This window comes from Canis aureus, chromosome 15, assembly GCF_053574225.1.
Source record: "Canis aureus isolate CA01 chromosome 15, VMU_Caureus_v.1.0, whole genome shotgun sequence".
In the NCBI taxonomy this organism is placed as follows: Eukaryota; Metazoa; Chordata; class Mammalia; order Carnivora; family Canidae; genus Canis; species Canis aureus.
Genome location: NC_135625.1, coordinates 25,829,844 through 25,846,794, shown reverse-complemented (window position 1 = coordinate 25,846,794; position 16,951 = coordinate 25,829,844). Strand labels below are relative to the sequence as shown.

At 42.8% G+C, this 16,951-nt stretch overlaps 1 protein-coding gene across 1 annotated transcript in view; it reads left to right on the top strand.

Annotated features, from left to right (window-relative positions):
* The first annotated feature begins 9,298 nt into the window (after positions 1 to 9,298).
* PDGFRL (platelet derived growth factor receptor like) overlaps positions 9,299 to 16,951 on the top strand; it is a 64,907-nt gene continuing 57,254 nt past the window's right edge. Inside the window, exon 1 of the mRNA XM_077848917.1 lies at positions 9,299 to 9,439. Coding sequence (XP_077705043.1) covers positions 9,385 to 9,439 — 55 coding nt within the window. The 5' untranslated portion in view covers positions 9,299 to 9,384. The remainder of the gene's footprint in view (positions 9,440 to 16,951) is intronic.

Here is a 16,951-nt window from a genome sequence, read left to right as displayed (position 1 = left end):
TAAACTGAAATGATTATAACATCAAGAATATTCACCTGGCAGCCTAGGGGCTACATGGGGACTCCCAAGTCCTATTAGATAAAAGACATGTTTTCACATACCCTCAATCTGCTTGGCACGTTCTAAAAAATACCACTTGCTCCTGAAGCATACCATCCCAGGACCCACACACCTGACCACACACCTTCAACTGTCAATCTCTTCATCATTGCTTTTATCTGCAAGAAGCTCCTTTTTCAATGTTCCCTTATCAAATCATAGCCTCTAATAATTGGTGGTCCATTATGAACAACTAACACATTCTTTATAGTGTAAGAAAGAAATATTACCAACTTCAACCATCCTTAACCTCTGAGAGGAAGGAGTTCGAGCTTTCTGACATGGTTCAATGTTATTTAAAATTTCAAATCTCTTAAATTAGTTTGTTATTTTGAAATGTCTTTGTATCTATACTTAATTCCCACTGATTTTAATAAGTTGGAGGGAACACCATGTTGAATTAAAACTGTAATACCAGTTTAGCCAGTGTTGAAGACCAAGCGGAAACAGCAAAGTATTTACCAAGCAGAAGCTTAAAAGCTAATTTATCTAATTGTTGGCTGTTACCATTGTTACTAGGCTTCCATGCCCTGTGTCCGCCCTGGTACCATGTGATCCCATGAAGGCAATTAGTTGCCCAAGGAACTGCATCTGGTCTGTGGGTACAGCCGGGAACCCAGACAATAAGAATGCCATCTCCTAATGTTCTTTTTTTAAATATTTTTCTATTTATTCATGAGAGACACAGAGAGGCAGAGACATAGGCAGAGAGAGAAGCAGGCTCCCTGTGGGGAACCCAATGCGGGACTCAATTCTAGGACCCCAGGATCATGACCTGAGCCCATAGCAGACACTCAGCCATTGAGCTACCCAGGTGCCCTATCTCCTAGTGTTCTTTAAAGAAGGCCACCAATAGGCTTCCTTTTCAGGTGAAGGGCTTAAAGCCCACTTGCCAAGAGATTGTACTGAGAAATCCCCATCTGTGTGGAAGAAGTGATTCATTTCATACCATAAAACATCTCGGGGGGAAGAAATCTCAAAGACCTACCAAAATAACCCATTATCACAGTATCTCAATTTGGCTTTTAAAGTAGGTCAAAGTAGGGGTGAAACTATCCAGAAAGAAGAATTCAATGCTGATTTACCTGAATTTTTCTAGTGAAAGCTGGATAAAGAATCCTTGTTGCTCTCTGCTAAAATGAGCAACCAAGCATATTCAGGTGGCTCAGTTGGTTAAGTATCTGACTCTTGGTTTCAGCTCTGGTCATGATCTCAGGGCAGTGAGATGGAGCCCTGGTTGGGTTCTATGCTTAGCAGAGAGTTGGCTTGGGATTCTCTCTCCCTCTACCTCTCCCTCCACTTTAACACACATGCGTGTATGCATGCTCTCTCTAAAATAAATCTTTAAATAATAAATAAATAAAACTGGAGCATCCAACATGGAGAGGAAAATAAGACAGACTGTACCACCCAGGAGTACTCTACCACTCAAGGTGGGCCCATATATCCCTAATGGAGAGCAAGCTTGTTTCTGGACTCTGGGCCCCTTAACCCATTAGTACTACACTATTGAGGAACATAAGTTCCCCAGTGGCTGAGTCTCCAGGTCTCTAAAATCTTCCCCCATCTGTGCATTGATATCTGCCATTTCTTCAAGCAAGGACCCAGGAGTTCATTGTCCTGGTAGAAATCAGACTTAAAATGCCATTGTTCTTGGAAATGAAACATTGACCTGGCACAGAGTTGTAAATGACTGATAGAAGGTACTTTTTTAAAAAATGAGCATTTATGGGGACCCCTGGGTGGCTCAGCGTTATAGCACCTGCCTTCGGCCCAGGACGTGGTCCTGGAGTCCCGGGATCGAGTACCATGTCGGGCTCCCTGCATGGAGCCTGCTTCTCCCTCTGTCTGTGTCTGTGTCTCTGTCTCTCTCTCTCTCTCATAAAGAAATAAAATCTTTTTTTAAAAATGAGCATTTAGAGAAAGTAAGCAGGGAAAAATGGATAGTTGATAGTTTACCACTAAAAAGAGAAAAAGGAAAGAGAGAATGGGCATTTTAAGTCACTTACATGTTAGCCTAGAGTTGTCCCTCTCCCCCTAGCCACTTAAAGGCTCTGGTTACCAAGAGACAAGAAATACATTTTTACAGCATGCTATATCCTGGAGCTGGGAAAGTACTTGTCTTTGTTTCACCTATTTTAAGTAAACCAAATTTCTGGGATCCCCATGTGTCTCTTGATGAGTGGCTACAGGAGCATCAACAATGATTGGCATTCTATTAGATTTTCAGAGCTGTATTTAAAACCACGAAAGTTACCTCCTGCTAAAACCTTGATTTAAAAAGATATTCATCTTGGTTGTATTTCTATAGTTAGTGAAGACCAGTTTGAGGAGTGAAATGTCCTGATTTTGGACTTTTTTTTTTTCCTTCGGCTTACATAACAAATACCTGTTGCTCTATACAGGTTCAAAAGGGGAGAAAGAGTAGAGGGAGCAAAGGAGTAGGGAGATTTTTCAGGACAGGTTAGTCATAGAAAACTTATTAAGATTTATAATGAAAATGCAACATACAAAGTAACTCACAAACAAGGAAATAGTAATGGAAGTCCAGACCTTTCACTTTGGCCTTTGGTAACCTAAAGGGATTGCTGACACTGCATCCATGGGATACACATTGTGTAACAACTGGGCTTTTAAAGACAACTGAAAGCAATACCCTTCTCTAGACCTAAGTCTCCAGAAGCAGCCTATTCCCCATCCCTGATGCCACTCACTTCTCCCTTCCAGTTCTCAAGTTTCGCTTGTCCCTTCTGCTGCTCATCTTTTTTCTCCAGCTTGTCATTGTTAAGCCAGTGCTAGGGGCTGCTGTTGTAGCTCTTTAAAAACAGGCAGTAATGCACAGTCCCTCAAGTAATGCTATTTCCTCCCAAGGGTGACACTGGTTCCCTGGACACTATTTTTAAAAGGCCATTGCTGTGTTTCCAGCCTCTCTTCTTCCTACATCAGGAAGGATCTAATGGTTTGGAGAAGGTTTGGACTCCCTGATTTGTCCTGTCCCTGAGCCACTCTGTGTTTCATGATGTTGGGGGTCAGTGGATGACAAACAGTAAAGGCTGCTGTGCAAGTGAGGTGGAGGGAGCCCACAGGCAGCAGCTAATAAAGTGGGTATTGCTGGTAGTATGATCATTTATCTAAAAAAACCCCCAAATCAGTAGAAAGCTATTTGGACTCATAAGAAGTTCCATTAAGGTGATCAGATACAAGCACACAACACTTCATCATGCCTTGGGAAACCAGGCTTCATGTTGTATTTGACTTGGACCTGTAAGAAAATGCTTATTTTAATTGGCCAGTATTCCAGCAATTGTTGCAGGAAGGATGGAAAAGACCAAGGCAAACAGAGAGTCTAGTAATAAAATTCTTTCTCACTCTAGAAAAGAAGCAAATGGGTTTTTACAGTGAAATACAATCCATAAAAATACACTTTTGGCAGTTTTATTTTTCAAATTCAGTCATCTTGAGATGGTCTCATTCAAGGATAATAAGCCTGTGATTAAGCAGCTACATGTCTTAGAAAAGCCCCTATATTTCTTGTGACTTGCTCCCATCCTAACAGACTATTTGTTCCCTTGGGCTGCCATAATGAAGTAATGCAAACTCACAGCTTAAGCGATAGAAATGTATTTTCTCACAGCTCTGGAAGCTAGAAGTCTGAGATTAAGGCGTTGACAGGGTTGGTTTCTTCTGAGCTTCTGTCCTGGGTTTGTAGAAGGTTATCTTCTTGTATCTTCATGTGGTCTTCCCTCTGTGCCTGTGACTAAGAGTACCAGTGATATAGGTTGAGGACTCACCCTAATAACCACATTTTAATTTAATTATCTCTTTAAAGACCATATTTCTAAATACAGTCACATTCTGTGATATGAATTTTGGGGGACACAGTTCAGTCCATTAACACAGACTTCAGATAAGTTTAGATGCCTAAATTTATCTAAATTGCATGTGATATAGAAGAGACTGGGGAAGTAAAATTCCAAAATCATTTTTGATGTACCAATTAACCAATTTGACAAGGCACTGGGAGAAAGTCATTTGTAATGGCAAAGCAAATAAGCAAGCAAAAATAAGAAATAAGGCTTGCTTATTATTATTGCAACCTATTAATAAGCAAGACTTACATGGAAAAAATAGAACTGTGAATTTAGCTATGTAAGTGTTTAGCTACATAGCTAAACACTCACACACACACACACACACACACTCACACATACATTTAGGTAGCCAACATTTAGCTAAAGATATAGGATACAAAATAAACCTGGAAATGCAGACTTTTAATATTGTTGTAATACCAGCATTAACCTTAACCGATTATAAAGTATAATAGGGACCTAAAAGTAGACTTTCTGAATAAGTTGAAAGCTATATTATAGCATTCCTGGATGGGAAGACTCAAATTGTAAATATGACCATTCTTCCCCCAAACATAAATCGAATGTAATCATTATCAAAATACAATAACGTTTTTATGGAGATTGACAAGCTAATTCCAAACTTCATCTGGAAGAGAAAAATGTACAATGATAAGTAACAGAAGAACAATGATGGAGACCAAAACAAATGACAGAACATACTAGGTCAGTACCAATTAAAGCAGTCTGGTATTTCCATAGGTGTAAATAAAGAGATCAATAGAATAAAACAGAACAGACCCATGTGCATATGTAATTTAATACACACTAAAGGTCTATTCAAAAAGGTGGAAAAAGGACCAACCGTTTAACAAATGATAACGTGACGTTGACCATCCAACTGGCAACACATAAAATTAGATTTCTAACTTGTGATACTAAAAACAGGAAAAAATTACAGATGGTTTTAAAGACCAAACATGACAACAAAATTATGGTTTTAGGTGAAAATACAAAATAGTTGGAAAACTGGAGGCAGAGAAGACCTACCTTAGGAGATACAAAACTGAGAGGCCATGAGAGACGTTACTGAAAATGTAATTGCTTAAACATTGGTTGTAACTGTTTGAAGAAAGACACGATTAAACTAAAACACCAGCAAAGGATTAGAAGAAAATATCTGCAATATGTATAACACCCAAGAGCTAAAGAGCCAGAATATATTAAGATTCTACTATTATAAGACAATAATAAAAATAACTCAATTTTCAAAAATAGGCAAACACAAGTAGCTAATAAAAATATGATAAAAAGCTAATTCTCAATAGTAACAAAAGGAATGGGAATTAAAAGAACATAATGAGGGGCATCCGGGTGGCTCAGTTTGTTAAGTGTCAGCCTTTGGCTTAGGTCATGATCCTGGGGTGTGGGGAGCCCCCCCTTCTCAGCAGGAGAGTCTGCTTCTTCTCCCTCTTCCCCTCCAATCTCCCTCCTTCGCTCATGCTCTCTTTCTTTCTCAAATAAATAATAAATTAATTTTTTTTTTAAAAAAGAGCATAATGAGACCTCCCCACCCCTCCCCAGGTTGTAAATACTGAAGAGCACGACTGCGGGGGTCAAGCTGCTCCCAAGGAAAGTGGAATTGGCTGTAAACAGGGACAGCTTTGTTGAATTGGCAGTGTTCACCAAAAATATGAAAGATCATGAACTTGGCTGAATGATTTCACTTCTAGGTGTCTATCTTATAGAATTTTCATGAGCATCAAGATATTTTGATCACAATAGTTACTGCAGCATTTTTTGTAAAAGAGTTTTTTAAACAACCAAACTAGCTATCAACAGAACAACTACTAAGCCATGGTGCATCTTGCCTATGGACTATTTCATAGCTAGTAGGAAGTAGGGGACATGAAAAGGTGTTTTTACTTTTATCATGTTCTGTCATATATAATTCCGTGGAGGTTTAAAATATTTTTAAGTGGGTTAATTGAGTAATTTGGGGGAGGAGAGGTTCTTTAAATAAAAGAAAACATATGTGGAGCAACTGAGTGCAGCTCTTCATTAACGCCAATTCTCTTCCTATGTGGTGCCATCTGGTCTCTCTTCTTTGTCAACACCACGTAGGGGCTGATGGGAAGAGCTCCTGAGTGATTCTGGACTCTCCTCATGTCTGAATGAAGATTGATGCTCAACCTTCATTTCAGTCTGCATGAGGTTTTTTTTTAAACAATTCATTATAATTTTAGCTTTGTTCTTCAATGGCTGCTTTTATGGCAGCCATCTACTCTGCGGGCTCCTACAAAAGGAGGAGCAGAGTGTGTGTCTGCTGTCCCCGTGGAATGGTGTGCAATTCCACTCATCTGGTTCCCTTGCCATCTTGTACAACATTGAGGCAAGTCACAACTCATTTGCCTCTAGTCTCAGGAGCTTAAGAGGGACAATTTCATGGCATCTCCAGTTTATAGGTCAGGCAGGCCCTGTTTGACAGCTTTTATCCGTAGTGATTTCAGCCCTTCATTTTAACCAGTAGAGCGAGGGGTTAGATCTGCAGATTTGGAAGTCAGGCAAAACCTGTGTTATGATTCAGCTATAAGTTTACCTTTGGGCACTCTCATCTATAACATGGGGACGACACTAACGATACAGCCTACCTTATAGGCTTGTTGATTGGATGAACAAAAATGGATGCTAAGGGTGCATCACATTGCCTGGAACACACTAAGTTCCTAACAAATAATTCTTTCTTTCCAGAAACCGGTGGTGGAATACAAAATTTAGTAAGATGCACTTCCCTGCCTTCGCACTCATAGAATAGTGTAGGAGAAAGGAGCATAACAGATTCACAGCTAAATTCTGCCTTTTGTTCTAAGTGCTGTGATAGAAAATTTCATTATCTGAGAAGTGCTAAGCCCAGCTGGGAGGAGGCAAGGTCTGAGCCAAGTCTTGGAGGGCAAGCGAGGCCAGGATTTAGGGTGTGGTGAGAGGGCAGGCAGGTGGTATAACAGGGGAGGGGGTTATGGGGTGCAGTTGAACCCACAGGATGACTAGGGGGTGGGCGAGGGCAGTGTGCTGTTGCTATGGAGGGCATGACAGAGTGGCACCTGGTGACTGTGTGGAATTGGGGAGAGGAGGTGTGGGTGGAACCCAAGCTCCAACATAGAGTAAGAGGTGAGGTTGTCAACTTCATGGAGTCAGAATGAAAAGGGATCTCAGTGGGGGCAGACCAGGCAGATTTAGCACAACTGTGTGTGCTCCATGACTGAGAAGCACCCCATTACGGTGGTTCAAGTGTTTGTCTTCAGGCTAGTAAACACTCCATGAAAGAGCAAGGATGGCTCCATCTTCATAAGAAACACCTGGTAAACACATGTTGCACTAATCCTCTCCTTTACCAAGGAGAGAGCCCAAATCCTGAAAGGTTGAGGGAATTGAGGGCTTGTGGTGGTACCAGGACCTGAACCTTGGTCTCCCATGTTCCCAGGCAACAGTTCTCTCCACTACACCAGAGCTGGGGACGGGAAGCCTTGGTTCCTCTGGCGTGAAGTGGCTGATAAGTACTGGTTTGTGTTCAGCTTGTTTTATTCAGTGTTGAGGGAGAAGCTCCTTTCCTGTCATTTTGAATTAAGCTCACTTTAAGAGTAATGTTTGAATGAAGGGGCTAGGAGTCCAGACCCTGCTCCTCACCTGGGGGAATGTATCTGCATGCCTGTACCTGCAAGCTGCTTTGGCCATGAGTCTGCAAGCTCAGAAACCTATGACCCTCTCTGCCAAGACCCACATGAAGGCCTAACTCCTCCACCGCACCACAGCCCCCAGACATTGCCCCAGTCTCCTTCCCACACTCCTCCCACAGTGAAGCTACCCTTCCAGCCTGGCCAGCCTGTGCCACCCGGCCAAGTCGTGCTTTGTGCCTCAGCCCATGCTCTCCTGACTACTGGCCAAGCAATTGGTAAGGACGCACTCCTGACCCCTCCAATCCCTCCTTTACTTTCCAGAGTCAAGCCCTAGCCTGCGACTTCCTCCAACTTCACTTTCTTTTCTTTCTTTTCACTGATTTCTTACCTCTGTGAACTTCACTACTAATAGCCTACATCACACCATTTAGCTTTTAATTATATTTTGGTTTGCAAAACTATCTCCTTTTCCTTATTTTTAAAGATTTTATTTACTCATGAGAGACAGAGAGAGAGAGAGAGAGAGGCAGAGACACATGCAGAGGGAGAAGCAGGTTCCATGCAGGGAGGCTGACATGGGACTCGATTCCGGGTCTCCAGGATCACACCCTGGGCTGAAAGTGGCGCTAAACTGCTGAGCCACCAGGGCTGCCCTCTCCTTTTCCTTTTAATCACCACCTCCTCATGGTTCTATCGAATACAGAAGGGTCCATGCAGCACCATTTAACCTGTCTGGGTTTCCTAACCTGCAGGAGCTGGGCAAGTTTGCTAGAACTGAGGACCCTCCTGAGAGAACACAGATAGTACCTTGAAAAGAAACCCAGAGTGCTGATTTGGACTCAGAAGGAAAGATGTGTTTGTACATGTTGGGGACCGGGGGGCCCTGATGGTGTTACTTGGAACTGCTTTCTGGCACAGTCCCTCCTCACACCTGAGTGTCACACAGGGCAGTGGGATTTCTTTCTTCCTTTCTTTTCTTTCTTTCTTTTCTTTCTTTTCTTTCCTTTCTTTTTTAGGGGGGACTTCTGAATAAAAAGGACCAAGTCATTTCTCCAAACATGTGTGTGCTGGGGGCCTGAGGAAGCAGCTGGCCTGCGTGGGTCCCTCTGCTGGAAGGCCAGCCTCCCCCTCTGGGAGCCCCAGAGTTCTAGCATCCCCGTGGCCGGGGAGATGCCGGGGTCCAGCAGGAACAGAGCCGGGTGCAGAGCCCATCTCTGGCCACACACACAGGAACAGTAAGAAACAGCTGAGGGCCACGGCCTTGCTAGTGAGCGCGAAAAAATCGAAATATTTCGAGGGCGCTTTCCACAGAGCATTACGGCTCTGCCCGAGCGACAGGGGGGAAGAGCGCTGGTGATAGTAGGACAATTACGGCTACACATGACCCCATCGGGACCTGCAGGGCTTACACTGAGCCTCGCCAACGTTTTGAACTCGGTAAAACCCTCAGGGGGAGAAATTCAAGGGGGGACAGGCCGTCCCCGCCGTCCTGTTCTCTGCGCACCAAAGCGCCTCTCCCCGCTGGCCCGCCCGGGGGCAGGAGAGGTCACGGTACAGGTTTGTTTTTTTTTTTTTTTAAAGAAAGAAGAGAAAGACCAGAAAAACTAAAGTTTTCCCCCAAACTGGTTTCCACTTCATGAAACCGAATCCTCCGGCTGCGGCGCCCGCCCCGCCCCGCCCCGCCCCTCGCCCGCCGCCCCCGCCCCCCCTGCGCCCCTGCCCGGGCCCTGCGCCTCTGCCCGCGCGCCGCGGCCCCCAAGATGAACGTGTGGCTGCTGCTCGGTCTTCTGCTCGTGCACGAAGCGCTGGAGGATGGTGAGCGACCCCGGGGGGGCGGGGGGGGGGCTACCCAGCTTGTGCCCGCACTGAGCCCGGCTCCCCAACCAGGATGCTCCCGCGGCCAAGTCCTCCAGCCAGCTCTTCCCGGAACTTTTGACCCTGCCCTGTGCACCTGCCTCTTCCTAACCTCCCTCTCTCCACCTCCCCGGGGCTCCCCTGGGCGGCGACCCCGACCCCGACCCTGGGGGTCCCCACTAGGGCCGCCCCCGCGCTCCCGGAAAGCCCTTGGCGGGCCGAGCGAGCATCCCCCGCAGCGCCTGGGCCCGCCCCGAGTGTCAACGTGTCCTGGGAGGCGGCGGCGGGAGCGGGGCTCGCCTCCACCCTGCGCGGGTGGCCTCCCCGGGGCTCCTTCCGAGGGCGGGTGCCACCCAAGCAAGCCGTCGCCGATGCTTTGGCAAGATTTGAAGCCTCCTCCTCCTCCTCCCTCCTCCTCCCAGCTGCAGTCTTTGATTTGTTTCCTATACCACCTTGGGCTTCAATCCTGCAAGATCTACCTAAATCTCGGACCAGATATTCTATGTATTAAACCCCAAAATGAATCAAAACCCTGCAACTGTTAACCCCTCTTAACTGATTGGGGAAAGATGAAGAAAATAATGCATTTTTGTGCAGCATATGGGCGCCCTTGTGCCTCTTTACTTTTTTGAATGTGTGCTTGTCCTGGGTCCATCCTGTTGTTTAGACTCACAACCGCAGGCTCAGGCTTTGGGTGTGTGTATGTGTGTGTGTTGTTCTTGTATCTATATTTTTATATATGACTTTAGCATTTGTTTGGTTCCCCCTCTTTTTATCCAAACAATGTTATTTATTTGTACAGTACATTTGGCGCCTGGGTACATCTTGGTATTCTGGAACCTCCCTCGGAATTCCTCAGCTACAGCCACGATTTTTGCTTAGTTTTGCTTGAAAGCCGCTTCTGCTGTTATGCAATCTCACTCTGGAACCACCTCAACCTGGCTCACATTTTATCCACTATTCCATCCTGAGCAGTTCCTGTATTTCCCGTGAAACTGGAAGCATTCGCACCCCACCCACCCCCAAAACCACATTCTAGTTAGCAAAGTCCAAAATGGTCATGGAGTTTGAAGCTGAGGTGAGGACACTCCAGCCTGGAGACTTGCTGAATCAAGTGTAGGCAGTGCTTCTGCACCAGGAGCAACAGGCACCCTTTCTCCAGAGAGGAGTTGGCATGAGGTCACATTATAAAATGCTCTGTTAAAAGGCTCCTGGCAGGTCCTGGTATATGACTGCTCAAATGAGAGAAATGCAGATTCTGGTATCTTTTTTTTTTTTCTTTCTTTTTTTTTTTTTTTTTACTAAGGCAGGAGATAGCCAGACAAAATAACTTCAAATAGCCCACTCACTTGGCTGTACAGTTCACCCAAGATACCTCCCTCCAAGCATCAGGAGGCAGGTTCACCCACTGCCTCCCGGATCTTTCCTAGCCAATATGTGTCCAGACCCTGAGGATGATTACAAACATCTGCTTAAATCAATTAGCATCCATTTAAGTCAAATGTAATTTATATCAGCAATAAACCTTTGAGACAATCAGAGAAAACTGAGCACAAGCGATATCTTATGAGAAATAATTGATACATTTTAGGTGTGATAATAATACCATGGCTTTGTTTTTAGAAGTATAGGTATACTAGTTATCCAGAAAATATTGAATATATAATTAGAAAAGTATATCTGCTTCATTAAATTACATAACGGTTTTCCTAAACCCATTAAGAATGTTTGTTTTTGTTTTGTTTCTATTTTGAGTTAACATGCTGCTGGCTGGGCCAGGAACAGGCCAACGAGAGAGGCATATACAGAAGCCCTTCCAGCACCAATCTCCGATGGGCAGGCTGGAATATGCTACACCCTGTCCACCCCAAAACACACACTGCATGCATAAGGCCCATGACTCAGCTCATCCTTTTGTTGAGGTTTTTGTTTTTCTGATCATTTCTAGAAAAAAATCTTCTAATAGTAAAAGACTTCCCTGCAAGCACATATTGGTTCTATATCTCTTCTAAGTCAGTGAGGTTTGCCTTGCCTAAACCTAAAATGCTTTATTTACATTTTTAGAACTAGTGTTATTTCTTCTCGTGAAGAGCAGGAGGCAGGAGGGCACGTACTACTCAGGTGGCGTGAAAGTGAGGCATGAAAACAGTTAATAAACAGCCCAAGATCCCACTTAGAGGCAGGCATGACTTATAGCACAGGATTGTCAGCATTTGTATAGGAATAGGTACCACTGTGTTCTTCATGGGGTGCTGCTATTTTTACATAAAAATGTAGAAAACCACAAGCATTTACCAATTTTTCATTATTTACTTAAATAGTTTTAATATATAATATTTATTTACTAAATACATTAAAATGGATTTGTTACTGTTTTGCTGAATTTATCCCAGACCTTTGGTCAAGCTAATGTGATCTTCAGTCTAACGTGGGCTTATTTGGTATCCTGGGAAAGGTTCTCTCTCTGGGAGGACTGCAGAGATTTGTTGTGATGTGAGGGCAAAGCAGTCAGATGTCTAAGGGGTAGAGAAGGAAACACGGCCAGTGATTTTTCAACCAGGACTCTGCAGCATTTTTGTGTCTCAATGTATTCCTTGGAAAAGGAGTGTAAAAATTAGTCCAGAAATCCTTATAATGAAAAAAGAATTGTGAAAATTCTCATCATTTATGGGTGCAAATAATGTTTCTAAGCATGTGGGATCTTGGCTCCTATGTTTGAGATACAAAATAATTTTTGATCTTAAGAGCCAAAAATGAGAAAAATTTGAGGGTAACACAGAGAGACAGGGCAGCGTGCCGGCCAGAGGACTGAGTCCCGAGGATTGATGGACTTCCCTGGACAGGGTTGAAAAGCCCTGACTTTGTGATGCCCGTAATCTAGTGGAGAGGACAGACAGTAGACAAGATCAAATATCAAGAAGTGCAAAGTGGCATGAAGAATCAATAGCCAGGATGTATTAGTTTCCTATGGCCACTGATACAAAGTACCACAAACCAGGTGGCTTAGGACAACAGACATTCACTCTTGCCCAGCTTAGAGATCAGAAATCAGAAATCTATGTGTCAGCAGGATGATGCTGCCTCTGCAACACTGGTGGCTTCTTGCCTCTTCCTGGCTTTTGCTGGTGGCTTATCTGTCCTTGGTGCTCCTGGGCTTCCAGCTATACCACCCCAATGGTCACTTCTGTTGCCACATGGTGGTCTGTCTTCCCCCATTTGTCTTTGCCTTCACATGGCATTTTCCTCTCTCTCTCTCTCTCTCTCTCTCTCTCTCTCTCTCAAGATTTATTTATTTGAGAGCAAGTAAGCAGGGGGAAGGGGCAGAGGGAGAGAATCTTGAAGCAGCATCCCCTTACCTCCCCACAACCCCACTGAGCACGGAGCCCTACCTGCGGCTTGATCTCACAATCCTGAGATCATGACCTGAGCCATATCAAGAGTCAGATGCTTAACCCACTGAGCCACCCGGGCACCCCATGTGTCTTTTTTTATAAGGACAGCAGCACATTGGATGGGAGCCTACCTGGTGACTTCATCTTAACTTGGTTACAACTGCCGAGATCTATTTCCAAAAAGGTCACACTCAGCTGTACCAGGGGGGTAGGACTTCAGCGTGCCTTTTGGTGGGCACAATTCAATGTGTAACACGGGGTACGAGGATGGAAGGAGCACAGAGGGGAGTGAGAACTTGATTTGGACAGCAGAGTCAGATGCCTGCCTGGAGAGAGCGAGCATGTGCACAGCAGGTGTCACGAAGAGCCAAAGGCACAGGCTGGGGGTGGATGGGAGGTGGGAGGGGCAGCGGCTTCCAGGCAGCCCCGGGCTCAGGGCTGCCAAAGGACCCTTAGGTGGGAGACAGGAAATGGCAAAGCCTAGTAGGCACAGGAAGACTTAGGGCTTTATTCTACACTGCAGGGTCTTGACCAGAGGAGTGCCCATGATGCGATTGATGTTTTCAAAGGTAGGAGCTCTAGGGAGGAAGTTGGGAGCTTACCCAGGGAATAATTTTAATAGTTTCTGTGCAAAATGGCTTGGTGAGCGCAGCCGCAGTGGATGTAGGCCGTACTTCCTCCAGACAAGGTTCTGGTTCTATTAAGCCAAAAGGATTTGCTGCTGGATTGGATGTGGCCTAGGAGAGAAAGGAAAGAACGATGTGGGACTCTGAGGTTTTTATCCTGAGCAGCTGGGTGAATAGAGTTGTCATCTATGGGTAAAGAGACGCTGGGGAAGGAGCCAGCCTGAAGGGGCATCCAGAGGTCAGTTTGGACACGTTCAATTTGAGATGCCTACTAGCTTTCCAAGTGGCAGTGCTGAGTAAGTGGCAGACTGTTCAGATCTGGGGTTTAGAGGCAAAGTCAGGACAGGACAAGGCAGCGGCTCTCAGCATATAAATACTGCTCTTACAGGGGGGCTGTGTGAGGCCACTTAAGAGAATGAGTGTCATAAATGATTGAGGTGAGTTGCAAGGATTAAGCCCTTGGGACTCAGGTCAGGCAGGAAAGGAAGATGAGGAAAGGATGCTGAACAGAGTTGTCAGCAATGGAGGTAAAAATAAAACAAGCCCCAAAAGAGAGCTCTGTGTATTAGGAGGCAGGAAAATAGAGTGCTTCAAGAAGACAGTGATCATTTCATAACACATACAAATAGCAAATCATTATGTTGAACACCTGAAACTAATATATCAATTATTTTTTTAAAAAAGAGCACAATCTACTCTGTTCTAATGGATATAATAATGTTTCAAAGTAAAGTTTTTGTTATTGAAATATTAACATACAGTATTACAGTATTACATTGATTTCATGGGTACAACATAGTGATCCAACATTTATATCCTTTATGAAATGCTCACCACCATGACTATAGTTACCGCACAAAGTCATTACAATATTATTGACTATATTCCCTAGGCTGTACTTTATATCCCCGGGACTTACTTATTTTATAACTAGAAGCTTGTACCTCATATTCTTCTTCACCTATTTCACCTGTTCCCTGCCCCCACCCGCCCACCCCGGTGTTAGTAACCTGTAGATTATTTCTTGTATCTATGAGTCTGCTTATGTTTTGTTTTAGTTGTTCATTTGTTTTTTAGATTCCACATATAAGTGAAATCTTACAGAATTTTTCTGTCTGATATATTTTGCTTAGTATAATACCCCCTAGGTCCATCCATGTTGTCACAAATGGCAAAATTTCATTTTTTTGTGGCTGAGTACTATTCCGTTGTGTATGTATAACACAGCTTTATCCACTCATCTATCAGAGGACACTTTGGTTTTGCTTCCATATCTTGAGGCTGTTATAAATAATGCTTCAATGGATGTAGAAGTGTATATATATTTTAGGATTTAGTGTTTTAATTTTCTTCAGATAAATGCTCAGAAGTGGAATTGTAGCATCATATAGTATTTCTATTTTTAATATTTTGAGGAACTCACATATTGTTTTCAATAGTGGCTGCACCAATTTACATTTCTACCAGTGGTGCAGGAGGGTTCATTTTCCTCCACATTGTCGCCAATGCTTGTTGTTTCTTATATTGTTGATTTTAGCCATTCTGACAGGTGTGAGGTGATAGCTCACTGTGGTTGTGATTGGTATTTACCTCATGGTTAGTGATGCTGAACAGCTTTTCATGTGTTTGTTGGCCATCTGTATGTCATCTTTGGAAAAATGTCTATTCAGGTTCGGTGCCCATTTTCTAATCAGACTGGTTTTGTGGTGTTGAGTTGCACAACATCTTTATATATTTTGAATATTAATCCTTTTTTAAAATTTTTATTTATTTATTTGTTCGTTTGAGACGGGGTGGGGGGGCACAGGCAGAGGGAGAAGCAGGCTCTATGCAGGGATCCTGATGTGGGACTCAATCCTGTGTCTCCAGGATCACACTCTGGGCTGAAGGCTGCACTAAACCGCTGAGCCACCGGGGCTGCCCTTAATCCTTTTTTAGATACATCATTTGCAAATATCTTCTCCTATTCAGCAGATTGTCTTTGGTTTCCTTCGCTGTGCAAACCTTTTCAGTTTGATGTAGTCTCAATTGTTTGTTTTTTCATTTGTTGCCTTTGCCTATAGAGAGATCAAAAAAATATATTGGTAAGACTAATGTTTAATAATTTACTGCCTATGTTTTCTTGTATGGTTTCAGGTCTTACATTTAGGTATTTCATCCATTCTGATTTTACATAATGATTTGTATATTGATTTTTGTAAATGGTGTAAGAAAGTGACCCAGTTTTATTCTTTTGCATGTAGCTCTCCAGTTTTCCCAACACTATTGTAGAGACTGTTTTTCCCCCTTATATATTCTTACTCCCTTGTCATAGATTAATTGACCATAGAAGGGTTTACTGCTGGATTCTTTATTATGTTCCATGGAGCTGTATGTCTGTTTTTGCACCAGTACCACACTGTTTTGATTATTGTAGCTTTGTTGTGTACTTGTAATCTGGGAGCATGATACCTGAAGCTTTGTTCTTCTTTCTCAAGATTGCTTTAACGAGGTCTCTTGTGGTTCCATACACATTTTAGAATTATTTGTTCTAGTTCTGTGAAAAATGCCATTGATATTTTGATAGGGATAGTATTGAATCTGTAAATTGCTTTGGGTAATATAGACATTTTAGTAATATAAACTCTTATAATCCATGAGCATTTCTTATAATCCATGATCCATTTCTTTATGTCATCTTCATTTTCTTTCATCAGTGTCAGTTTTCAGAATAGATCTTTCACCTTCTTGGTTAAATTTATTCTTAAATATTTTATTCTTGGTGAGGCAAATATAAATGAGATTGTTTTCTTAATTTACTTTCAGCTAGTTTATTATTAGTGTTACAGAAACACAACAAATGTCTGTATGTTAATATTGTATCCTGCAAACAAGTAAATAATCTCTTTTGTCTGAAATAAGTATTGTTACCCCAGGTCTTTTTTTTAAATCTCCATTTGCATGGATACTCTTTTTCTACCCTTTCACTTTTGGTCTATATGTGTGTCTTTAGTGCTGAACTGAGTCTCTTATAGTAAGCATAGAGGTGGGTCTTGTTGTTTATATGTTCACTCACCCTATGTCTTTTGATTGGAGCATTTATCAACATTTAAAGTAATTACTGACAGATATATACTTATTCATTGTTTTCTGGTTGCTTTTATAGTTCCTTCATCTCTTGCTCTCTTTTGTGATTCGATGACCTTCTTTAGTGCTATGTTTAGAAATCTTTGTTTTCGTTTTTTTTTTTTTTTGTAAAACTATTATAGGTTTTTGGTTTCTGGTTACTATGAGGTTAATATAAAACATGCTATGTAGATAGCAATCTATTTTAAGTTAATGATTGCTTAAGTCTGAACACATTCTATAAGCACTACACTACATTTTTACCTTCTCCATGTTTTATGTATGTGACATCATATTACATTATTTTTTGTGTGTATCCATTAAATAATTATTGTAGATATAGTTGATTT